General features: G+C 41.0%; 1 protein-coding gene across 1 annotated transcript in view; it reads right to left on the bottom strand.

The window, feature by feature from the left end:
• KIDINS220 (kinase D interacting substrate 220) overlaps positions 1-26,381 on the bottom strand; it is a 162,679-nt gene that overhangs the window by 25,597 nt on the left and 110,701 nt on the right. Inside the window, 4 exon segments of the mRNA XM_038396468.2 lie at positions 163-219; positions 1,205-1,315; positions 11,974-12,200; positions 20,328-20,506. Of these exon segments, the coding sequence (XP_038252396.1) occupies positions 163-219; positions 1,205-1,315; positions 11,974-12,200; positions 20,328-20,506 (574 nt within the window).

Raw genomic sequence — 26,381 nt, 5'->3', positions numbered from 1 at the left:
AATTCATTCACAAACTACATTTATTAGTGTTCAACTACTCTATTTTCCCACCAAGCCAATGATGCAGTGTTAGTGAACTGCAGTTAAAAATCAATGCAGACTCATTACTGCTGACGAAGCAATGAGATGCTTAATTTCCACACCACATGACTACTCATTTACCATTGAGGGGGCTGTAGGTGAAGAAAGCCCCTCATCGGCATCCTCCTTGATAACATCCTAACAACAACAAAATATTATGGTTTGGGTAAAATGATTAAGGGCTCAAAAATATGAAGTAAACAATGAATGAAAATGAGTCTAAGAATAATACATCATTGAACAGAAACATTTGTTTTACTGAAGTGATTTAAAAAGATTTTAAAATATTTTAAAGCTATGCCAAAAGACATCAATATTCTAGTATTAAAGTGATTGTCAAATGAGGCTTTTATTTTCTTAAGCTTCTTTAGTTCTAAATTCTCTTTTGAACACCAATCTATTTCAGTAAAATATGAAAATCTTTAAAAAGGGATTTTATTTTTATTTCTATATGCACCTAGAAAAAACATAGAACTTATTTTTGCTTTTGAAATATAAATGTAAGATTTAAACCATATGTAGTTTAACATAAAACTACAACTGACGTATACTGAACATAAAATGTATTTTGTTTTAGTTTGAATTAAAACAATTTAAAATAAGCAGTCCTTTTACTTAATAATAATTTTATTTTGGCCTTTTGATATCCCACATTCTATGCAAAGCAATAGGATGCAACTATATTTTATCCTAGACTTTCGTTATATATTATACAAATATATATTCTCTATATAAAAGTGTTTTACAATATTTTACAAAGTGAGATATAAATTTACAAGTACAGATGTTTATGTCATACTACTAAGTCACATATGTTATTTACGGTAGGAGGAAATGGGTGTTTTCACTAAAAAGTCATCCTGCCAATCCCATGTGTCAATAAAAACTATTCTAATCTCGGTTTTTGGATGTTAGAATTAATTTCCACTCTATATATGGTATTTACTAAAAGTAAAAACAAAATACATTTTACATTTCATGTTAGCAATATCTTAATTTTTTAAAACTATTTATAAAAATATAGTGTGTATAACTACATTGCAGTTAACAACCTTACTGTTGTATTACTCAGTATTCTTATTTTTTTAGGTTAGTATTTTAAATTTTCCTTCAAAATACTTACTAGGCCATTGTTCTTATCTCTGGACAAACCCGTTTTTAGTGATGGACGTGAGATGTGATGAGAACTGCCAGGGTAGTACCTTGGCATGTAAAGATATGGGGCAAAGAATGGCTATAGAAAGAAACATGTAACAAAAACAAAAAAAAGGACAACATTACACAAATCAAAATATAATAATAATCAAAAGAAAAGTTATTTCAACAAAATACAACTTCAGTTTAAGAGTGCTAAATTTAATAAAGTTAGAAATTGCAAATACTAATAGCTTTATCTTTTACTTATTCAAAAGCTCTAGGGTTAGCTTTTCAAAGTTGCTCAGTATTGACCTCTCTGAACCCACTGACACCAATAATAGTTTTAGCATTGACTTCACAGGGGAACAGCTGAAGGTGAATGCTGAACACTTTTGAAAGTCCCATCGCAATATCTGGGGGAGAGGGGGCAGGAGGAATGGACAAAGAAGGATGAAGGGTTTTTTTATTGCTATTTATTTCACCATCACAAACCTCTTTAATTTACAATTACAGTGAACAAGAGCTCACTACAGTTTGCAAAACTTCGTAATATTCATCCTACTAGGATATCTATAGACCTACATAGAAAATGGAGTGCATGGCACATAACAGTGGAAGTTTTGATTATAGGATGCTCGTTGGATCCAATTTTTTTTTGTTTTTATAAATAAGAGACCAGACATTAAAACTACCAGTTTTTTAATTTCTTTTATTTTTAAAGTATTTTAATACAATATGTTCAATTTTTAGATTTTTGCATTTTTACAGCACATTACGATACTATAAAATTACAAGTATACAAAATGTAAATTCTTAATACAAAAATATTTTAAATCATAATGTAAATTTTAATTACAATAAAAAGTCAAAGTTTTTATTAGAATTATTGTTAAATGCGTCTTGCTTTGAAAAATATAAGGTAGATAAAAATACTAATCGACTCTAATCACTCTTGTGGAGCAGGCAAGTATCTCTCTCCCTCTCTCTTTTTTTTTTAAATATATGGGATTTAAGGAGACAAATGTTAAGTAACTTGCAAAACATATAAAGCACGCCAGTGCCTGAGTCAGAATTAGAACTCAGGAGTTCCTGGATCCCAGACCTGTGCTTAGTCTTCCAGATGATTGCCTCGTACATCGGTAACCAAAAGCAGATAAAGATCTCAAAATTACAAATACTTTTCCCATTTTAAAACAAAGTATTCAAAAACAGTTTCCCCTTTATTTACATACCATGACCAAATTTAGGATTCTGTATTTGATCTGTGAATGTCAGACAACAATACCACCTAGACCAGCAACCCAAATATGATTGGATTGTTATCCATCAATGTGTTATGCAAATACAGCTACTGTAAACATGCAAAATAGGGAATCCTGCAATTGATGATGCAGATAAGATGGGTAGAAACTGCTTTTCAAACATTGCAACATATTTATTTTGACCTGTAAATACATTTGTAATTTTGAAGTTTACACATTTAATGTGTTGTCTGATCCCAATTTTTAATGTTTTTATAAAAGTGCTACAGTGTGCTATTAAAATGATTTTTTTCAGTTCTTTCTTTCTCAGTTTTCTCGTAGAGCCAGGCAATATAAGACTCGTGTTTAAATAAAATAAAGAGATCAAAAATATCTACCTTTAGTTTCCAGGAACCAAGGCCTCATCTGGAGTACCGTGTCCAGTTTTGGGCCCCACACTACAAGAAGGATATGGAAAAACTGGAAAGTGTCCAGTGGAGGGCAACAAAAACGATTAGGGGACTGGAACACATGACTTATGAGGAGAGGCTGAGGGAACTGGGATTGTTTAGTCTGCAGAAGAGAATGAGGGGGGATTTGAGAGCTGCTTTCAACTACCTGAAAGAGGGTTCCAAAGTGGATGGATCTAGACTGTTCTCAGTGCTGGCAGATGACAGAACAAGAAGTAATGGTCTCAAGTTACAGTGGAGGAGGTTTAGGTTGGATATCAGGAAAAACTTTTTTACTAGAAGGGTGATGAAGCACTGGAATGCATTACCGAGGGAGGTGGTGGAATCTCCTTCCTTTGAGGTTTTTAAGGTCAGGCTTGATAAAATCCTGGCTGGGATGATTTAGTTGGGGATTAGTCCTGCTTTGAACAGGGAGTTGGACTAGATGACTTCCTGAGGTCCCTTCCAACCCTGATATTCTATGATTCTAAGGCTCTTTTAAAACCATTCCATAATTTTTCAAAATACATATATACTTTGTACATATATGCTCATTTTGAAAATTCTTATTTTATATTGAGACAAGGTGGGTGAGGGAATATCTTTTATTGAACCAACTTTTGTTGGCAAGAGAGACAAGCTTTTGAGCCACATAAAGCTCTTGAGCTAGGAGCTCTATGTGGCTCAAAAGCTTGTCTCTCTCCCCAACAGAAGTTGGTCCAATAAAAAGATACTACCTCACCCACCTTGCCTCTCTAATATCCTGGAACCAACATGGCTACAGCTTCACTGCATACATATTTTATATTTAGACATTTTTAAAAACAATTTACCAACTTACAGCTGTTCTCTGACAGTGCTGTAGAATCTATATAAATCCACATTATTGGGCCTGTATTTCTGCACATGAGAAAGTTTGAGTGTTCCATGGGACAAAATTCAAAACACCCACCTTGTCTCTCTTAATATAGTGCACCATTTTATCACTAGGTGGCAGGCACTTATCTATTGTTGGCAACTGTTATGCCTCTACATTTTACACTTCAGTCTAATTACTAAGGATTAAAAAGGAACACAGACTAGAAATCGTTGAAGCTCCAAATTTTCTATACCCTGGGAAATTCCAACATGTCAAAGGCATTATAGTTCAAATTCAAAACCAGAAGTTTAGAAATTTCTCATGGGAAGGAAATTCTGGAATGTTCTCATTTTGGAAAAATCAGAACTGTTTTGGTTCAATTTTTCATAAATGAAGCGAAGCAGCTGGTTGCCCTGACTCCCAGAGACTCCTCATGCCCCCCTGACTTTGTTGCATCCGATGAAGTGAGCTGTAGCTCACAAAAGCTTATGCTCAAATAAATTTGTTAGTCTCTAGGGTGCCACAAGTACTCCTTTTCTTTTTCCTGACTTTGGGGACAGCCCAGGGAGTCCCACTGGAGAGTCAGGGAAGTCCTCCACAACAGAGCAGGGATCCCAGAAACCTTGAGAGCCCTGGCTCCAGTGGAGGCTCTCAGGCCTCACAAAGCTGCCACAGTCCCTGCTGCGGAGCCTGAAGCCTAACCCCTAAGAGCCTCTGTTAAAGTCATCGTACCCAACGAGCCTTCCAGGCTCCAAGCGCAGCATCCAGGGAGTTGACTCTGCATCTGCCCAGAGCCATGGACCCTGGAAACCATGGGGTCCTTGCCCAGACAGTCTGCATGGTTGAGCTGCCCCAGAGCCATGGACTGTGGAAGTGTGGGCTCCACAGCAACCAGTCAGGTGAACTGGCAGAAAACCAGGCAAATTACTGATGGAATCAGGCCTACAATTCTGCAGAAGCTCATCAAAACCAAAATGCTGGAAAATTCCCACAAAGCTCACCTAAGGACTAAGAAACTGGTGTGCTTTGTACATGTTCCAAGGAAGCTGTAAATGAAATGAAATGAAAACTAAAGAACTAAAGTCTAAAGACAATATATTTCAACTCTCTAGCTGGGACAAGCTATGACTCTGGGTAGTTTATGAAAAACTCAAATGTCTCCATTGTCCTAGTTGCAAGGTAAACTGATCTTTGGATTCTCTCTCACATTTACCAGCTAGGGAGTACACTTCCAATGTGTGACAGTACCTATCATATACTGCTACAACCTTTAATCCTTTAGTATTGATGCTAGACAAAAGACAGCAATCCAAACTGAAAATGCTAGTGTCCTCTCACTGTGAGCTACTCTCTTTGACTTGAATATTTTGCAATATGCATGAGGTCCCGATAACAATAACCTTCCTGTTACAATAGTGGAAAATTGCTCCCAGAAACAACATTTTAATTTTCCCCTTCTTAAAATGATTTAAGACTAAGTATCAATCTAGGCCTTAAACCTCCTAACTATTACAGAAATATATCATAAAGTACCTTGAATAAAGTCTATTTACCATGTGCTACAGGTTCTATATAGCAATCTATTCCGGGAAGAGAAGGAATTTTATTTCAGAGTTTCATATATTACTTCTTGAATTATGTAATTTAAATGATTATTCCCTCTCAAAAAATCTTCTAGCCAGGTCAAACTATGGGGAGAACTTGCATGTGTGAGATGACGAATGATCATCTTGGGCAGAAAGGCCCTATCCCCCTCCCTCTATAGCAGGTTCTCTGAATCAAACAGCAGAGGCTGGGTCAATCACTATTTTTTATTCTTTTTGGTCTGCAACCTATACATTGGTCAAAAATTATTCCATGACCCACCATTTCCTATCCCCCTTTGAGGGATTTTACTGCTTGAAATTATGATTTTTACTGCCTGGGTATAGACTGTGCTCAGGTATTCCATGATTCCACAACTGTGGAATTAGCTCTCCATTGTAGACTCTCACTCCTCAGTCTCAGCTTTCATTTAAAAAATAGGACATTTCTAGCCCTTATGGTCGCAGGGATAACATGAGATGATAATTGAAAACATGAGATGACCATAAATATATACTGAGTGGAACCACAGGAACTTTGGATTCCCAAGTTTGCAGACAGCCTGTAAACCATACATCAGAGATGTGATGCGGGTCTTCTCCCAACCATCTCAATACAGGCCCAGTAGGCTGCATGATTCCACAGCCATGGAATTTTTCCTTCTGGCCCTGGAATTTGCCATCCTGCTGCAGCCTGAGTTCTGACATTATGTTTACTGTTTTCCTGACATGCTGAGACCTGTCTAGAGGTATATCTTGCTCACCAGCTTTCCCTATAAGAGGGAGATAATTGGATCACAGTGCATGTTCTGTGCACTGTTCAGTGAAGGTGAGCAGAGAACCAGACCAGGAGTCCGGCTTGTAGGTAGGGAACTGGGGGACTAGAAGTGAACATTGGTAAGCTGCACAGCCTGGAGCACAGCACAGCCCTCATAGATGGCTTTTTACTACTTACCAGAGAGCTACTACCAGGGCAACCTCCCTGTGCTCTACTACCTAGCAAGACTTGCTGCACCTGGTTGGAGCACACTCTCTCCTCTGGATTCAGCCACACAGAAGCCATGCTGTCAGGTGTAGGACTGAAGTTTGAATGGAGAAGCCTCCCTTGATCCTGCGAGATTAAGTCTGGTCAGAGAGGGAGAATCCACGGGGCTCTGACTGCTACATCTCGGAGCATGCCAAACCAATGCTGGCGAGGCCATGCCAGAGCGATCAGGAGCACCTTGTCAACCAGAGAGATTGCTGAAAAAGTGTACAGCAGGCTGCCCGACCATGGATGGAGGAAGGCATCGATTACAGTGCCCCTGTCCAGTCCCAGCCGAGCCTCGAGCAAAAGAGGTGATACTTCTTGTTCTGTGCTGTGGTGAACAAATCTACCTGGGGAGTCCCCCAACTCTGGAAGATGGCACTGATTACCTCTGTGTGGAGAGATGGTGAGAGGAGAGAAGAGAAGGACCTGCTGTGGCGATCTGTTAGCACGTTCCGTTCCCCTGGGAGGTGCATGGCCTCTATGTGGATGGAATGGGTCACGCAGGAGTTCCATAGCCCAAGGGCTTCCTGACAAAGGATCTTGGAACAGAGCCCTCCTTGCTTGTTGACAGAGACCATCACCACCGTATTTTCCGCCAACACTTGCACTGTCTTGCTCGCAAGGTGTGGGAGGAACACCTCGCTTGCCAAGCGCATTGCCCTGAGTTCCTTCACATTTATGTGAAGGGGCAGCTTGTCTGTGGCTTTATGTAGCTATGCAGAAATCAGTATGTACAACTTTACTTTCTGTTTCCATGTGCCTGTTTATTGTAGAATCATGGAAGGGACCTCCAATGGTCATCTAGTCCAGTCCCTGCACTGAGGAAGGACCAAGTAAACCTAAAGCATAATTGATCAGTGTTTGTCTAACCTGTTCTTAAAAATCTCCAGTGATCTGAAAGCTGACTACTTCTTGTTCTACACCTTCAGCGGACATGGAGAACAACTGATCAACGTCCTCTTTATAACAGCACTTATTATATTTGAAGACTTATCAAGTGTCCCTTCTCCCCAGTCTTCTTTTCTGAAAACTAAACAAGCCCAGGTTTTTAACCTTTCCTCACAGGTCAGGTTTCCTAAAGCTTTTATCATTTTTGTTGCTCTTCTCTGGACTTTTTCTAATTTGGCCACATCTTTCTTAGAGGGTGGTATCCAGAACTAGACACAATATTTCAGCTGAGGCCTCAACAGTGCATATGACACACCTGTTAATATTCCCCAGAATATGTTGACTCATATTCAATTTGTGACCCTTTTCAGCAGAACTACTGCCTAGCCAGTTATTCCCCCATTTTGTAGTTTTGCATTTGATTTTTTCTTCCTAGGTGAGAAGTAATTTGCACTTGTCTCTATTGAATTTCATCTTCTGATTTCAGGCCAATTTGTCAGTGCCATACTGAGATAGCACCTGAGTAAATTAACTATATTAGTAATTGTGTATTGAAAAAAAAGCTCACCCTGACACATCCACCAAAAAAATTCCTGCTGTGTCCCACTATTTAATAGTGTCTCTAACTTAAAGGTTTCAGAGTAGCAGCCGTGTTAGTCTGTATTCGCAAAAAGAAAAGGAGTACTTGTGGACCTTAGAGACTAACAAATTTATTAGAGCATAAGCTTTCGTGAGCTACAGCTCACTTCATCGGATGCATTTGGTGGAAAATACAGAGGGGAGATTGATATACACACACACAGAGAACATGAAACAATGGGTTTATCATACACACTGTAAGGAGAGTGATCACTTAAGATAAGCCATCACCAGCAGCGGGAGGGGGAAAGGAGGAAAATCTTTCATGGTGACAAGCAAGGTAGGCTATTTCCAGCAGTTAACAAGAATATCTGAGGAACAGTGGGGTGTGGGGTGGCGGGAGAAACAACATGGGGAAATAGTTTTACTTTGTGTAATGACTCATCCATTCCCAGTCTCTATTCAAGCCTAAGTTAATTGTATCCAGTTTGCAAATTAATTCCAATTCAGCAATCTCTCGTTGGAGTCTGTTTTTGAAGCTTTTTTGTTGAAGGATAGCCACTCTCAGGTCTGTAATCGAGTGACCAGAGAGACTGAAGTGTTCTCCAACTGGTTTTTGAATGTTATAATTCTTGACGTCTGATTTGTGTCCATTCATTCTTTTACGTAGAGACTGTCCAGTTTGACCAATGTACATGGGAGAGGGGCATTGCTGGCACATGATGGCATATATCACATTGGTAGATGCGCAGGTGAACGAGCCTCCGATAGTGTGGCTGATGTGATTAGGCCCTATGATGGTGTCCCCTTAATAGATATGTGGACAGAGTTGGCAACGGGCTTTGTTGCAAGGATAGGTTCCTGGGTTAGTGGTTCTGTTGTGTGGTGTGTGGTTGCGGGTGAGTATTTGCTTCAGATTGGGGGGCTGTCTGTAAGCAAGGACTGGCGTGTCTCCCAAGATCTGTGAGAGTGATGAGTCGTCCTTCAGGATAGGTTGTAGATCCTCGATGATGCGTTGGAGAGATTTTAGTTGGGGGCTGAAGGTGATGGCTAGTGGCGTTCTGTTATTTTCTTTGTTGGGCCTGTCCTGTAGTAGGTGACTTCTGGGTACTCTTCTGGCTCTGTCAATCTGTTTCTTCACTTCAGCAGGTGGGTATTGTAGTTGTAGGAATGCATGATAGAGATCTTGTAGGTGTTTGTCTCTGTCTGAGGGGTTGGAGCAAATGCGGTTCTATCGTAGAGCTTGGCTGTAGACAATGGATCGTGTGGTATGATCTGGATGAAAGCTAGAGGCATGTAGGTAGGAATAGCGGTCAGTAGGTTTCCGATATAGGGTGGTGTTTATGTGACCATCGATTATTAGCACCGTAGTGTCCAGGAAGTGGATCTCTTGTGTGGACTGGTCCAGGCTGAGGTTGATGGTGGGATGGAAATTGTTGAAATCATGGTGGAATTCCTCAAGGGCTTCTTTTCCATGGGTCCAGATGATGAAGATATCATCAATGTAGCGCAAGTAGAGTAGAGGCATTAGGGGACGAGAGCTGAGGAAGCGTTGTTCTAAGTCAGCCATAAAAATGTTGGCATACTGTGGGGCCATGCGGGTACCCATCGCAGTGCCGCTGATTTGAAGGTATACAAGTTATGGGTGAGGACAAAGTCACAAAGTTCAGCCACCAGGTTAGCCGTGACATTATCGGGGATACTGTTCCTGACGGCTTGTAGTCCATCTTTGTGTGGAATGTTGGTGTAGAGGGCTTCTACATCCAGAGTGGCTACGATGGTGTTTTTAGGAAGATCACCAATGGATTGTAGTTTCCAGGCAGCTCTCCAACACCACTTTCTACAAGCCATTACCCTCTGATCCCACTGAGAGATACCAAAAGAAACTACAGCATTTGCTCAAGAAACTCCCTGAAAAAGCACAAGAACAAAACCACACAGAAACACCCCTAGAACCCCGACCTGGGGTATTCTATCTGCTACCCAAGATCCATAAACCTGGAAATCCTGGATGCCCCATCATCTCAGGCATTGGCACCCTGACAGCAGGATTGTCTGGCTACGTGGACTCCCTCCTCAGGCCCTACGTTACCAGCACTCCCAGCTATCTTCGAGACACCACTGACTTCCAGAGGAAACTACAATCCATTGGTGATCTTCCTAAAAACACCATCCTAGCCACTCTGGATGTAGAAGCCCTCTACACCAACATTCCACACAAAGATGGACTACAAGCCGTCAGGAACAGTATCCCCGATAATGTCATGGCTAACCTGGTGGCTGAACTTTGTGACTTTGTCCTCACCCATAACTTGTATACCTTCAAATCAGCGGCACTGCGATGGGTACCCGCATGGCCCCACAGTATGCCAACATTTTTATGGCTGACTTAGAACAACGCTTCCTCAGCTCTCGTCCCCTAATGCCTCTACTCTACTTGCGCTACATTGATGACATCTTCGTCATCTGGACCCATGGAAAAGAAGCCCTTGAGGAATTCCACCATGATTTCAACAATTTCCATCCCACCATCAACCTCAGCCTGGACCAGTCCACACAAGAGATCCACTTTCTGGACATTGCGGTGCTAATAAGCGATGGTCACATAAACACCACCCTATATCGGAAACCTACTGACCGCTATTTCTACCTACATGCCTCTAGCTTTCATCCAGATCATACCACACGATCCATTGTCTACAGCCAAGCTCTACGATAGAACCACATTTGCTCCAACCTCTCAGACAGAGACAAACACCTACAAGATCTCTATCATGCATTCCTACAACTACAATATCCATCCGCTGAAGTGAAGAAACAGACTGACAGAGCCAGAAGAGTACCCAGAAGTCACCTACTACAGGACAGGCCCAACAAAGAAAATAACAGAACGCCACTAGCCATCACCTTCAGCCCCCAACTAAAACCTCTCCAACGCATCATCAAGGATCTACAACCTATCCTGAAGGACGACCCATCATTCTCACAGATCTTGGGAGACAGGCCAGTCCTTGTTTACAGACAGCCCCCCAATCTGAAGCAAATACTCACCAGCAACCACACACCACACAACAGAACCACTAACCCAGGAACCTATCCTTGCAACAAAGCCCGTTGCCAACTCTGTCCACATATCTATTCAAGGGACACCATCATAGGGCCTAATCATATCAGCCACACTATCAGAGGCTTGTTCACCTGTGCATCTACCAATGTGATATATGCCATCATGTGCCAACAATGCCCCTCTCCCATGTACATTGGTCAAACTGGACAGTCTCTACGTAAAAGAATGAATGGACACAAATCAGACGTCAAGAATTATAACATTCAAAAACCAGTTGGAGAACACTTCAGTCTCTCTGGTCACTCGATTACAGACCTGAGAGTGGCTATCCTTCAACAAAAAAGCTTCAAAAACAGACTCCAACGAGAGACTGCTGAATTGGAATTAATTTGCAAACTGGATACAATTAACTTAGGCTTGAATAGAGAGACTGGGAATGGATGAGTCATTAGACAAAGTAAAACTATTTCCCCATGTTATTTCTCCCCCCCCCACCCCACTGTTCCTCAGATATTCTTGTTAACTGCTGGAAATAGCCTACCTTGCTTGTCACCATGAAAGGTTTTCCTCCTTTCCCCCTCCCGCTGCTGGTGATGGCTTATCTTAAGTGATCACTCTCCTTACAGTGTGCATGATAAATCCATTGTTTCATGTTCTCTGTGTGTGTATATCAATCTCCCCTCTGTATTTTCCACCAAATGCATCCGATGAAGTGAGCTGTAGCTCACGAAAGCTTATGCTCTAATAAATTTGTTAGTCGCTAAGGTGCCACAAGTACTCCTTTTCTTTTTTCTAACTAAAAGGACATTTTCCCTACAGTTTGCCCTTTTGTTTCAATATTCCATATGCTTTTTCATTAGATTGCAGTAGATGGGTGACCATCCCTGCAAGTTTTACCATTTTTTCCTGCAATTTTCTCCTGTCCCTTTTTATTGGGTGGTTTTTTTAGGTGGTGGGGGGTTATCTATTTTCTTTTCCTTTAAGCATTTACAGGACTAGCTGCAATATTATGAGATTAAATCATGCTAAGTGTGATTTAATAGTTAATTGGTTACTTACTCGATTATAGAATGGATGCTGAGGTCCTGTCATGCCACTGTAGTAGCTGCTATGAGGTTGTGGTGAAACAACTCCACCATTGAAAGGCCCATTAAAGGAGGTGGATGAGGAGCAGACTGATGAAGGCTGACTGAACACTGATGATGCTCTGGGTGTTGCCTCAGGTAAAGGCACTGTGGGATATGGTAATCCTCCAATATTCATTAGATCTCTTGCAGCACGAACATCTGAAACATTAAATATGTATACAAGATGAGGAAAGGAGAGGGACTCAATGAAGTGCTTAGTTTTAAGTTCCTTTCATTATTTGTCAATTCACTGGAGTTAAGTATGCAACAACAAAAAAAGTGGACTTAGGGTAGTTCCAAAGGCTTTCGATTGTCATGTATGAGAAACCAGTTGAAGAAATGGGCAAGCCAATCAAGAAAACATCAGAATAACAGGATAATAAAAAAATATTATCATGGAATGACAGAATAGGTCATGCTGGTGGGGAAGTGAAGCACAGAGCCAAATAGAGTAAAAATCTTAAAATGAACCAAACTGTACTATAGAATCTCTATGAAGAGAAATTCCATGCTTGAACAACAGGAGTATAGCAGTAGGATTATACTACTGACTACCTGACCAGGATAATGACTGTGAAATGCTGAGAAATTAGAGAGGCTACAAAAACTGAAAATCTAAAAAGGGGGATTTCAACCATCCCCATATTGACTGGGTATATATCACCTCAGGACAGGATGCAAAGATAAAATTTCTAGACACCATTAATGAATGCTTCTTAGAGCAGTTAGTCCTGGAATCCACAAGGGGAGGGACAATTCCTAATTTAGTTCTAAATGATGCACAGGTTCTGGTTCAAGACGGGAATATAGCTGAATCAGTGACAGCAACCATAACATAATTAAACTTAACATCCTTATTGGGGGGAGGGGAGGGGAATACCAAAAAATCCCACCACAGTAGCATGTGACCTCAAAAAGGGGAACTACACTAAAAATAAGGAGGGCTAGTTAAATGAAAATTATAAGGAGCGGTCAAAAGACTGAAATGCCTACAAGCTACATGGAAACATTTAAAAAACACAATAGAGGCTCAAACTATATGTATACCCTAAATAAAAACAGCAAAAGAGCCAAAAACGCCACCCTGGCTAAACAGAGTAAAACGTGATTAGAGACAAAAAGATATTCTTTAAAAATTGATCTGAAGGGGAACTAGCAAAACACACAAAAACTAACAGCAAGTTTTTTTAAAAGGATATCAGAAACCGGAAGCCTGACAAACAATCATTGAGGCCACTGGATGACCGAGGTGCTAAAGGAGCACTCTGCGAAGACAAGGACACTGCGGAGAAACTAAGTGAGTTCTTTGAATCAGTCTTCACTGCAGAGCATGAGAGGGATATTCCCACACCTGAGCCATTCTTTTTAAGTGACAAATCTGAGGAACTGTCACAGACTGAGGTGTTAATGGAGGTGGTTTTGGAACAAAACGATAAATTAAACAGTAATAAGTCACCAGGACCAGATGATATTCACTCAAGAGTTCTGAAAGAACTTAGATATGGAATTTCAGAACTACTAATTGTAGCTAAGTAACCTATCACCTAAATCAGCCTCTGTACCAGATGATGGAGGGTAGCTAACACCTATTTTTAAAAAATGCTCCAGAGGTGGTCCTGGTAATTACAGGCCAGTACTAACTTCAGTATCAGGCAAATTGGTTGAAACTATAGTAAAGAACAGAATTATCACAGACTCATAGATGAACACAATATGTTGGGGAAGAATCAATATGGCTTTTGTAAAGAGAAATCATGCCTCACTGATCTATTAGAATTCTTTGTGGTTGTCTACAATATGTGGGAAAGGATGATCCAGTGGATATAGTGTAACTGAATTTTCAGAAAACTTTTCACAAGGTCTCTCACCAAAGACTCTTAAGCAAGCTAAGCAGTCATGAGATAAGAGGAAAGGTCCTCTCATGGATCAATAATTAGTTAAAAGATAGGAAACAAAGGAATGGTCAGTTTTCACAGAGAGAGGTAAATAGCAGAATCATAAACTGATCTGGGGAAACAGGTAAACACTGAAAGGATAAAGTTTGCAGATGACACAAAATTAATCAAGATAGTTAAGTCCAAAGCTGATTACAAAGAGTTACAAAGGCATCTCACAAAACTGGGAGACTGGGCAACAAAACGGCAGGTGAAATTCAATGTTAATAAATGCAAAGTAATTAGCGTTGGAAAACATAATGCCAACTAGCCATACAAAATGATGGGTTCTAAATTAGCTGTTACCACTCAAGAAAGAGATCTTGGAATCATTGTACAGCGGCAGTCAGAAAAGCTATCAAAGTGTTAGGAACTATTAGGAAATGGATAAATAATAAGACCAAGAATATAATAATGCCATTATATAAAGGCATGGTACGCCCACACATTGAATAGTGTTTGCAGTTCTGCTTGCCCCATCTCAAAAAAAATATTAGAATTGGAAAAAGTACAGAAAAGGGCAACAAAATTATTAGAGGTATGGAACAGTTTCCATACAAGGAAAGATTAAAAAGACTGGAACTATTCCATTTAGGAAAGACAACTGGGGGGCGGAGGGAGGGATATGACAGAAGTCTATAAAATCACAAATGATGTGGAGAAAGTAAATAAGGAAGTGTTATTTACATCTTCACAAAACACAATAACCAAGGTGATCCAATGAAATTAATAGGCAACAGGTTTAAAATAAACAAAAGAAAGTACTTCTTCATACAACGCACAGTCAAACTGTGGAACTCGTTGCTAGGGAATGCTGTAACAGTCAAAAGTGTAACTGTGTTCAAAAAAGAATTAGATAAGTTTATGGTAGTTAGATGCATCAATGGATATTAGACATTATATTAGATATTATATTAATTCAACATTCAAAGGCAACAAAGCCCAATACTCCTGATAATCAAACTCTAGAAAAAACGTGAATTATTAATTTCTACTGTTTTTTTCATCAGAAATGCCAGTGAAAAATGACAAAGGATTTCATTACCATTTTTGTAGGATTCCGAACAAGGGAGGGTTGCTGCCCCGCTGCCATAGGGTAGGAGGCCTACTTTCCTGCCCACAGCCCTAGATTCTTCTTTACCAGTGTCCTGGCATGGATTCTTTATGTCAGTTATAACAGTCCAGGATAACTTAATACCAAGACTCACTAGTACATTTTCCTTCAGACATATTAACAGTATCTACCAGTATGTAGATAAAAACATGACTTTCCATCTTCTTCAGTCACAAGCAAAATGTGGAAATTATATGCTGTTGATCAGTGAACACATTCTTTTCCTGAGTAAATGAAGCTTAGTAGACTTTGGAAAAGGAGTAGAGCAGTGTTCCTCAAACTTTTCACAGTCACCTTCCACCCCTTTACCTTGTCTGCACCTCCCCTTTGCCCCCCACCCAGCCAGGGCTGGGCTGGGAGTGGGGACATGGCTCAGGATGGTCGGGGAGACACACAGCCTGGGGTAAGAGGGCCAAAGCTGGGGATGGGTCTGGGTCCAGGAATAGAGTCATGACCAGGGGCTGAGGCTGGGGGCGAGGATGGAGCCGGAAGTGGAGGCAGGACTGGAGCAAGGGTCTGCAGCTGAGGCTGACAGTGGTAGCTGCGGGCGGGGGGCCAAGGCTGGGGCTGTGAGCAGAGCCGCAGCCGGGACCCAGAGCCATGGCAGAGCTTGAAGCGGAACGGGGGTGGGTGGCACTCCCTCCCTGCCCCCTATGGGGCTGGCCCAGGCCCCCCACACCCCTTCTGAACATTCCATGGGGGGAGCACCCCACAGTTTTGGGACCACTGGAGTACAGCAACTTTTCTAACACGGAGTATTGTACCCAATGCAAAATAACTCTATTTTGGACCTCATTATGATGGATAAATATGAATTAAACACTGGCCTGCAAGTTGATGGCCTTCTAAGAAGCAATAATCATGACCTGATTTCATCCAATATGGAGAAACAGAGGACAGTCCCAACCAGTAACATACATACTTGATGCTTCAAAACGGCCAGTTTCCCAAAGCCGAGGAATATTATGAGATAAATTGATTAAGAGTAAATATTTTGACAAAAAAATGTGAATGAAAGTTGGGAGTTTTTTAGGAAGGGTTCATCAGATGGCCAAAATACCACAATCACAAAAAAGGATAGCTGTCCATACTGATTCAGTGGTGAAGTGAAGGCAGCAATTAGAAATAAAACAAAAAAACAATGTATAACAAATGGAAAAAGGGGAAAATAGATAGCAAACAATATAAATTAGAAGTTACGAAGTGTAGAAAATTGATATGGGAAACTGAAGATATCTGGAAAAATCTAAGCCCCAGGTTCCCTCAAGTCTCCTAGAGGGTTGACTTGCATGGAGCTCCTTTGGCCCCCTTACCTCTGCTAAGGAGTTTGGGTTGTCTGTCTCCCCAGTACCTCCTTTCTTACATCCCTGGGGACATTTCTTGTCCTCCTGACTCAGGCTTTGTTGTCTAGGGATCTTTTGTGTTTCCTTTTTGGGGTTCCTTCCCTGTCTCCACCCTGGTTTTCCTTTTCCTAACATGAGATTCCTCCCACCACCTCGCTTTCCCGTGGGAAGGGAATCCAGTCCGTGCCCACGACAACTAGATAAGGCAGCCCCTCCATTACCCCATTCTGTTCCCACCACAATCTCCCCGGCACCTCCAGGAACACCTGGGCTATGGGGCAATGCCGCTTATCGCTATGGACACACTCTATGTCCATAGTTGTTCCTGGAGTCTTCCAGTGAGGTTTCACCAGCTCCCTCCAGACCAGAGAGCAAACTGAGACTGTATCCACAAGGCCCCTCTGGGGTTTCCTCCCCACCATCACCAAAATGGTGGACAGTTTTTGCCCCTTTTTCTTCCCTCCAGCCTTGGCCCAGCCACAATCTATGTATGGGCAGTCCCATTTCTTGTGCCCACATTGGTAGCAAATAAGGGGCCAAGCCCCAGCTGGAACTCCTCAGGGTTCTTCCTTCTTCCTGTTCATGCCCCTTCCTGCTGTGGATTCTCTAGCCATCCTCCCCAGCTCTGGACCCTTATATGGCCATCCATCTTTCCTGGGAAAGTCTGTCTCTGCATACTCCCCTGTTAGTTTCACGGCAGCATCCACTATGCCAGTTTGATGTCGCCTCACCCACACTCATATGGTCTTGGGGAGGCCCTGAAAGAACTGCTGTAATACCAGAGCACCCATTATTTCCACCACCGTTTGGGTATCTGGTCTTAACCAGTGGGTGGCCCAGTCCACCAACTTTTGGGCAAAGGCCCGGGGCCGTAAACCTCCTGTCCCCCTTGCTAATCTGAACTTTTGGTAGTACTTCTCAGTAGACAGCCCCACCCGATCCAGGATGGCTGCCCTCATGTCTCATATTTTCTGACCTGTTCTTCATTCAGGGCTATATAGGCTATTTGGGCTTCTCCCAACAGATAGGGAGACAACTGCAGGGCCCAAGTTGCCCTATCCCATCCAGCACCCATGGCTACCCTCTGAAAAGAGCCAAGGAATGCATCTGGGTCATCTGCAGGGCCCATTTTACATAGTCCAAGACTCTGTGTTCGGGCCATCCCCCACCGGGGGACTTATCACCTTCTCTAGGAGCTGCTGCTGGATGTTGGCTTGTTCTCTTATGAAATTTGCAGGCTTCTCTGCTGCTTTGCCTGCCAGACAAGAAAAGCCTCTCTCTCCAGGTGGTGGGATTGTTGTAGAGTCTTCTGCATCTCCTCATGTTTTACCAGCCATTGCAGGTCTCCTCCATTGGCCAGGCTGCCAAACCCTTGCATTGGCTCAGGTCCCGGACAAGTCCCCACATGTAACAGGATCACCTTGGTCCTGCTTCTGTCTCAGTCCACAAATTACACGGAGATCCTTTTGCTGGTTCAACACCCTGTGCAGTTTATGTACATTTGCATCCCACCACCTTCACAGCATACATAAGACCTTTCCCAAGCAAAGAGAGAGCAATCTCTCTTTGGGCTCTTGGCTAATGGTTTAATTGGCCTTGGCTAATGGTTTAATTGGCCTTTCTGCCCTGTCCCACCCACAAATTAGGCACAGCTTTGCACAGTTAGCTCCAATCTGCTTTGCCTGATTGGGGCTGCTCTGAAGAGTGCTGACTCAGGCCTTTATACCTAGCACTCTATCACAATTAGAAACAAAAGAGACCCTAGAAATAGCATAAAGTCTATTACAAGATGGAGACAGTAAAACTGTTAATACTGATATAGAAAAGGTAGATATGTTCAATAAATATAATATTTCTGTTCTGTATTTGGAAAGAAGCAGGATGACATGCATGTATCACATGAAGATAATGAAGTACCTTCCAGACCATTAGTAATTAACGAGGATGTTAAACATCTACTAGGAATAAACATTTAGCAGGCTTGGATAACATTCACCCAAGAGTCTTAAAAGAGTTGGCTGAGGAGATCTCTGGCCAATTTATATTTATTTTCAATAAATCTTGGAATACCAGGGAAATTCCAGAAGACTGGAAGAGAGCTATTTTTGTGCCAATAGTCAAAAAAGAGCAACGAAGACAGCCCATAACTATAGGTTGGTTAGCCTGACATCAATCCTAGGCAATATAATGGAAAAGCTGATATGGGATTCAAATAAGCAAGAATTAAAGGACAGGAATATAATTAATGCCAGTCAACATGGTTTTATGGAAAATAGGTCTTGTCAAACAAATTATTTTCATTCTTCGATGAGATTACAATTTTGTTGATAAAGGTAACTGAGTAGATTTAATATACTTGGACTTTCAAATGCTTGACTTAGTACTGCATGAGATTCTGATTAAAAAATTGTCACTATACAATTAGAGCAAAGGACATGTTAAATGAATTAAGAACTGGCTAACTGGCAAAACTCAAAAATTTACTGCCATTCAGAATGTGGGTCTTTCAAATGGGGTTCCACAGGTATTGGTATTAAGCCCGATGCTATCCACCATTTTTATCAATGATCTGGAAGTAAATATAAAAGTCACTGATGATAAAATATGTGGATGACACAAAGGCTGGCAGAATGGTAAACCATGATCAGGACAGGGCAGTCATACAGAGTGATTTGGATCACCTGGTAAGTTGAGCGCATTCAAAAATAATACAATTTATATAATATAGGGAAATGAAAAGTTACATATCTAGGAACAAGGAACGCAGACCTTACCTACAGAATGGCAGATTGTATCCTGGAAAGCAGTGACTCTGAAAAAGACTTAGGAGTCACAGTGGACAAGCAATTCAACATGAGCTCCCAGTGCTATGCTCTGGCAAGAAGAGTGAATGTAATTGATCCTTGAATGTACAAACAGGGAAGCAGTAAGTAGGAGTAAGCAGGTGATTTTATCTCCGTATAGGGCATTGGTGAGAGCTATACTGGAATACTGTCTGAAGTTCTGGGGTCTACATTTTAAAAAGCATATTGAAAAACTGGAAAGTGTGCAGAAAAAACCCACAAAGTAATTTGAGGGTTGGAGTTAATGCCTTACAGTGAAAGACTTAGGGTGTGTCTACACTGCAATTGGACACCTGCGGCTGGCCCATGCCAGCTGACTCGAACTCATGGGGGGCTTGGGCTATGGGGCTGTTTAACTGAGGTGTAGAAGTTGGACCTAGGGCTCCAGCCTGAGCTCTGGGACCCTCCCACCTCACAGGGTCCTATAGACCAGGCCCCATCCTGAGCCCGGATGTCTACACCACAGTTAAACAGACCTTTAGCCCAAGCCTTAGTCAGCTGATATGGGCCAGCCGCAGGTGTCTAATTGCAGTGTAGACATTCCCATAAAGAACTCAGTCTGTTTAGCTTGTGAGGTGACTTGATTTGTGTACAAGTATTTTCATGAGGAAAAAAAAATCCTGGGTACTAAAGGGCTCTTTAACCTAGTGGAGAAAGGCATAACACAAGAACCAATGGCTGGAAGTTGAAGCAAATTCAAACTGGAAATAAGGCATGCATTTTTAAACACTGAGAGTGATTAATCACTGGAACAAGCTTCCAAGGGAAGTGGTGGATTCTCCACCTCCTGATATCTTCAAATCAAGATTTTGATGACTTTATGGAATATATGCTTTAGTCAAACACAAGTTATTGGTCTCAATGCTGAGATCATTGGGTGAAATCTAATGGCGTATGATCATCAGACTAGATGAGCTAATAATCCCTCTGGACACAAATGCTACAAATCTACTAACTCAGAGGTAGTGAGTGTTCCAAGCAGTAACAACATCTATAATGAAGAAAATTATAATACAATTTTCCATTTTCATTTTATCTGAAAACATACTCACCTGCAATGATTTCTCGTAGCTTTGGATCTAAGTTTACAGTACACGGCAAAAAGGTTTTTACATCACGTGCTATAAGAACTGGTGTCCGTGAAGATAAAAATACTTCAAAATTCCGTATGTCCCCATCAATTTCAAGCAGAGGTTCAACATCTTTACTTGTTGGAATATTCTTTGAAATTCTAAAGAAAACAAACACCAGACAGGTAAACTTCAAATAAGTCAAATTTATCAGAAAGTAATCTTTCCATTTCAAATGTTGCCCCAGTACATACTATCACATCCATGGCACCAAATCCTTTGGGGCACAGAATTGACATGCAGAAGTTAGAGTACGTCTGCATTTTCTGCAGACAGTTTGATTTGGCATTACTTTTTAAGAAAAATCCAGTGTTTCAGATAGTTCTCCACTGTGACATGACAAGCACTACATGTAGAATGCAATAACCTACATATGGATAATGTTATAATACCTAAAATAGGATGAGGAAAATATCTGGAAGCATTAAGCTTAAACATCCATTCTAATCTTGGTAACCAACTGAGAAGTTTTATGATTAAGGGTTCTCTCTCCATCCTTAATTCACACTGTCTCTAAAAAACCAGCACGTTCTCAATAGTCTATACCAACTATGCATGACACAGCTAGCTAACTGGTGGCTCTGCCCAACAACATACTAATAGTCTCTGGTATTACACATACACTGGTATATGTCTGAAGGAAAAATATTTAATATTTAACTTAAAGTATTTTTAAATTTCTTACTAAGTCACTTTAACTATGTCCAATGAGTTTCAGGTTATATCATTAGCTGAAAGATATCTTTTATTTTTATGATTCATTTTAGAATTTTGTATCAAAGTTTTATTCCACAGGCAACTTTTACAGCTGATTATACTTGAAAAGGGTTTATTACAGAAATGCTGCCAGAATCATAGCCATAGTAACACCACTAATATTGGAATATATACATGCATAATAAGAAAGGCAAAAATTTAAAACGCATTTCAATACAACATACTATTTATTTTTGCAGTGAACTGCAATGGACATCATACATTTTTAAAAATACTTAAAATGAGTATAATAAAGCTTCTAAAATGTTAATATTTATATTAAGGCCCCAATCCTGCAAAGCCTTACTCAGGTGCTTAACTTTATACGAAGCACTTTAGTTTTGCTGCTTAACTGTGAGAATTCTATTGACTCCAGTAGAACCACTCACTGTGCATAAAATTCAGCATGTATTTCACTCAATTTAATAACATTTCTAGAAATGACATTCTGCGAGGCAGTGTGGTGCCCCACCAGCCCACAGAGGGAAGAACTTCCCTGGACACCAAAGTGGGCAGAGCCAGTGGATCCTGCACCCACCCCCCAGAGGTCAAGACGCAGGACAGGAAGTATAAAAGCCCAACCCCAGAGCTCACTTGGGCTGCAGCCGCTGGAGAGGCCAGACGCCTGTGGCCTGGCTCTGGTTTGGGAGACTCCGGCAATTCAGGGCCAACCCGAGAACTGGCTGGACCAGCCAATGCCTAATGCCAACCAGTGCACAGAGGAGCTGCCAAGCTTACCTGTCGCCACCTACCCAGAGGAGCTGCCAAGCCTACCCCTTGCCAGCTACCCGGAGGAACCCATGGTGGTGGAACCCTCCAAGGACACCACCCTGACCCAGGTACCCTATGAGGGGGAGTCCGAAAGTAGCCCGGACTATCTGACCCTAGTCTGGCTGCAGCACTGCCAATGTCAGTGTGTTGCGGCCAGGATCCCCACTGACACAGCAGCGGGTCTTCTGCCGCGGCTAAGGCCCCAGGCTGGGATGCAGTGGAGTGGGTGAGCCTGCATCCCCCCCTGCCACCTACCTCGCAGGTGGCAGTCTCCCCCTCTCCCTGGTCGCTCAGAGCCAGGGGTTTGCTGTTAAACTATTTGCTCAGGCCCTACCAGAGGGCCTGAGCTTCTCACTGTTTGTTTGCTGGTCCCGCCCTAACCCTGGGCCCGGGCATATATTGAACTATTTGCTCAATCCCTGCCTGAAGGTCTGGGCCATAGACTGAGTATTCCCCAACCCAGCAGAGAGGGTGTAGTGAAGTGCCCCACCACCCCGCAGAGGTCCGAGTCCCCTTAGACATATTATAACTGTTGTAATAATGCTCATTATGCAATATGGTAAAATCCTTAACAGAAACAGAAAGACCTGATGACCGTATTCCTGTATAATGTTTCTCTATATAAAAGTTAACTCTTGTAACAGTTGTTTTGTATCTGATATTTACATGGCAAGGATTTGTTAACTTGTTAAAACTTCCTGAATAAATAAGTAAAAAGTTCAGCATGTATGTACATCTCTGCAAGATCATGACCTCAGTAGATAAATCAGTGTTAAATTTTTAGGAGTGATATAGAATCAATGAACTGAGCTACAATATTGGAGATTGGAAATTTCACTGGACAAGCCAGGTACAACCACTCACTTCTCAATCAGGTTCAAGAAAAAAAAAAAATCATGGTTGAGGTGACTGTTAGCTACAGAGACTGTGTGCTAGAAAAGGAGGAAAAAATTAGAAGGTCGGAGGCAGTATCAAAATAAAGCTAGGGTTTACGCTCATGCTTTAATCTCTGCAGAGGCATCTGACAACAAATATAAAGTACAAACTTGCAAATAAAATAAAAATTATTTAAGTTCCTCAATGCACCAAGCTTCTATTGAATCTTACACGCAAATTCCACTAAAACTGAATTTAAAAGACTGGTTTGATGCAGCTAATCAAATATATTCAGAAACATAAAACAGAAGTGGCCTCTTTTAAAGAAGCACAAAAATCATAATAAACTAATGGGACATTTTAACATATTGTGACAACTGACAAACCATAAAATGGTCCCATTAAACAGTTAAAGTGGCGTATCCATTTCAGTACTTTTTAAAATTACAAAACAAAAATGCCCAAAGAAAAGGCTATAGAGAGTTAAATAAAAAACACAGCTGACGAGTCACATGAAACAAATTAGATGAATTTTAATACCAGCTCTGCTTAAGCCTCAATGTGAACAGTGTTCTGAATATGATGAACAATGCTACTGTTCAGAAGCCAATAGCCCACTGCTGGGCTACAGATTGAAGTCTCTATTCTAACCTTCTGAACTCAATACATTTAAACTATTCTGTTGAAAGGGATATTTATGTAAATGATGATAATCTTTTGGCAAAGGGCCACAAAAATCAAATGCGCCTGTATTTCTCAGATAAAAAATTAAAAAGGTTAGCATACAAAGCACTTTAAAAGTGACTTGTACTTAAAATATAAGTGAATAGATTCAAAATCCACGCATTATGACCAAGCCTACATTATTCTTGTTTAGCAGCTGGATTTTCTCAGAAAGCAAATTTTTTTACAATCCAAGGCATCAAAGAGTTAATGAATACTTTCAACCCTGCAGAATATAACTGTTTCAATGGCTTACAACTTGTTTCTAAGAGATGCTGACCACCCTGATACACTCACTGAAATCAGTGGGAATTGTGGAATATGAGGTCCTCTGAGGAACAGACCCTAATATAACAAGCACTCTGTAGTGCCAGTATAATATAATAATAGAAATGTAAGGATTTATTTGCTTTTTCTCATTATATGCCATTTTTATGAGAGGTTAAATGTTGTTTTTTCTAAAATTAATAAATTTCTGTTTTTAAAGCTAACTGAAGAAATATTTCAGGAGTGTTAGATTATTTTTGGCTCTTTCCTCATTTAAAAGCGATCTATAGCTAAAACCCAACAGTTCCAGCCCTTAAATCAGTGGCCCCAAACTGGGGGGTGGGGGGAGGGAAGGGCACTTAGGAATGTTCCAGGGGGCTCGTGTCCAGGCCCAAGCCAACTCCCATGGGGGGCAGGGAGGGAGGGAGTGACACCTAGCCCTGCTCTGCCCCCATCCCAGCTCCAGCCCCCCTCGACCCCAGCTCTGCTCTCATTCCATCTCCTCCCCCAGGCCAGCTCCGCCGCTAGCCCAGGCTCCTCCCCCATCCCCAGTTCCGCCTCCAGCGTTCCTTCAGCCCAAGCTCCTCTGCTGAGCCAACTGTGCAGTAATGGATGGAGGGTGAGTACAGATTCCATTCCTGGTAAGGGGACGGGGATGGGGGTGCGCGACAGGAAAAGTTTTGGCACCACTGCCTTAAATTGACAGTCAGCTGGGCAATTTAATATTTTTCAAATGTTCTCTTAAACAGTTGCTGAAAGTACAAAGTAGCTATTTTTCATATTTAGAAATTATATAGTATGTCCCCTATATCTATTATAAACATGTGATGTACAGTAATTATTGCTGTGAATGTCACCCTGTCCTCTATCAGCAGACTCTGTTAGACTTGCTCCAGTGTTTTTTTTTAGTTTGTGATCATCTTACCCTTTAGTGGCTGGCCTTAAAAAAGGGCCTAAAATTTATGACAGCTAAAGGAAAGTCTCACAAGAATCCTACAAACGTTTATTTTGATTATGGGTTCTAAACACATTGACTAAATGGTTCTGAATAGCTCAGGAGATAGTGATCTGAATTACATGACAGGTGAATATTAAATATGCTGATCATTTTAAAAAAAAAACCAATCTGGAAGTAGTAATTATTACTACAGTGCCACAGGTGTACATGATGCTTTTCAGAATAAAGGTACTGAATGGGGTAATCACAGTAATAGAGGGAGACCAAGAAAAAAAATGCAAAATCACATAGTGCATGATGAGACCAAGATGAACATTATTTAGAGAAGCAAGTGGATGCTGTAGAAAATACGGCCCCTTAACACCCCCCCTACCTCTCAAAAAAACATGTAGGAACAACTGGAGTTCCTAGGACTTCCAGTAGCTTTCTTCAAAAGAAAGAAAAAACATGTGATGGTCAATACAATGCATATAACATTCACTCCAATGCCTCAAGTGAGGGAGCATTCCTGACCTACAGTTGTTTGTTTTCACAATTATGGGGACCTAGCAAGTAGTTCTAGAAGAAAAGCCAGGAAGCACTTTATGATCAAAATGAAGCAATGTCTGTTCAGGGATTTTCTACCAAATTGCAATACAAGACAGCAGAGCTGAACAGCACAAGCCAATTCCCAACGGATTGTGGGGCATGATACAGGATGATCCTACAATGTTTAAAACTGTTTTGGGAAAATTCAGTTAGCATGAGTGCTATTAAACCCTGGCATTTTCGGCTCAGAATATCTGCAGTAACTGCAGTATTGTTCTATACATAGAATAGGAAATATCACAGTCCATAATCACTACTTAGTAGCAAAACTCAGGGTGAAATCCTGGTTCTATTAAAGTCAATGGCAAAATTTCCACTGACTTTAATTGTGATAGGATTTCTCCCTCTGACCTTAAAAGTGCTTGCTGTAAATTCTACACAGTCCAAAAACCTAAAGTTTGGCATTAAGCTACAGTGCAACTAGTGCACAACTTGGGAAGTCAATCAGAAGAATCCTGGTATATGAGCAAAAAAAAACCCCCATGTATTTACACAAACTACATTTGGGACCAGAAAAACACATAATCTCAAGAACATCTAAGATAACGGAGTTCTGAGTATAAGTGAGCTGTTTCAGAAGATAATTTGTGAAAGGGACAGGATTTACAGGCGTGACCTTTTAAATACAGCAATATGTTTAACAGATGTGGTAAGGTTGGGCACAGTTTGATGCAGCATTAGTTTATCAGAAAAAAGATGAACATTATAAGTTTTCGGTGATTGCTTTGGGTTTATAACTCTACATGAGGTACCTAAAACAGAAACAAAGCACAACAGGTCAAAACAGCACAATGGATTGTGCAAATTAAGGAAAAATAGCTAGCCACAAAAGTCAATTTCACTTGAATTCTCTAGCTAAAAATGGAAATCAGTAACATGGAACATGAGATAAGGATGTGCGCAATCCTATTAACAATTACATATCTGAAAAACAATAAAAAGAAAAATAATATAATGTATGTTTATTAATACTAGCAGTAAACTAAGCAGTCAGCTGAATTAGCTAATTAGATTTTTTTAATGATTTGATGAGAGCA

Source organism: Dermochelys coriacea, chromosome 3, assembly GCF_009764565.3.
Source record: "Dermochelys coriacea isolate rDerCor1 chromosome 3, rDerCor1.pri.v4, whole genome shotgun sequence".
In the NCBI taxonomy this organism is placed as follows: Eukaryota; Metazoa; Chordata; order Testudines; family Dermochelyidae; genus Dermochelys; species Dermochelys coriacea.
This window is presented reverse-complemented; position numbering and strand designations above follow the sequence as displayed.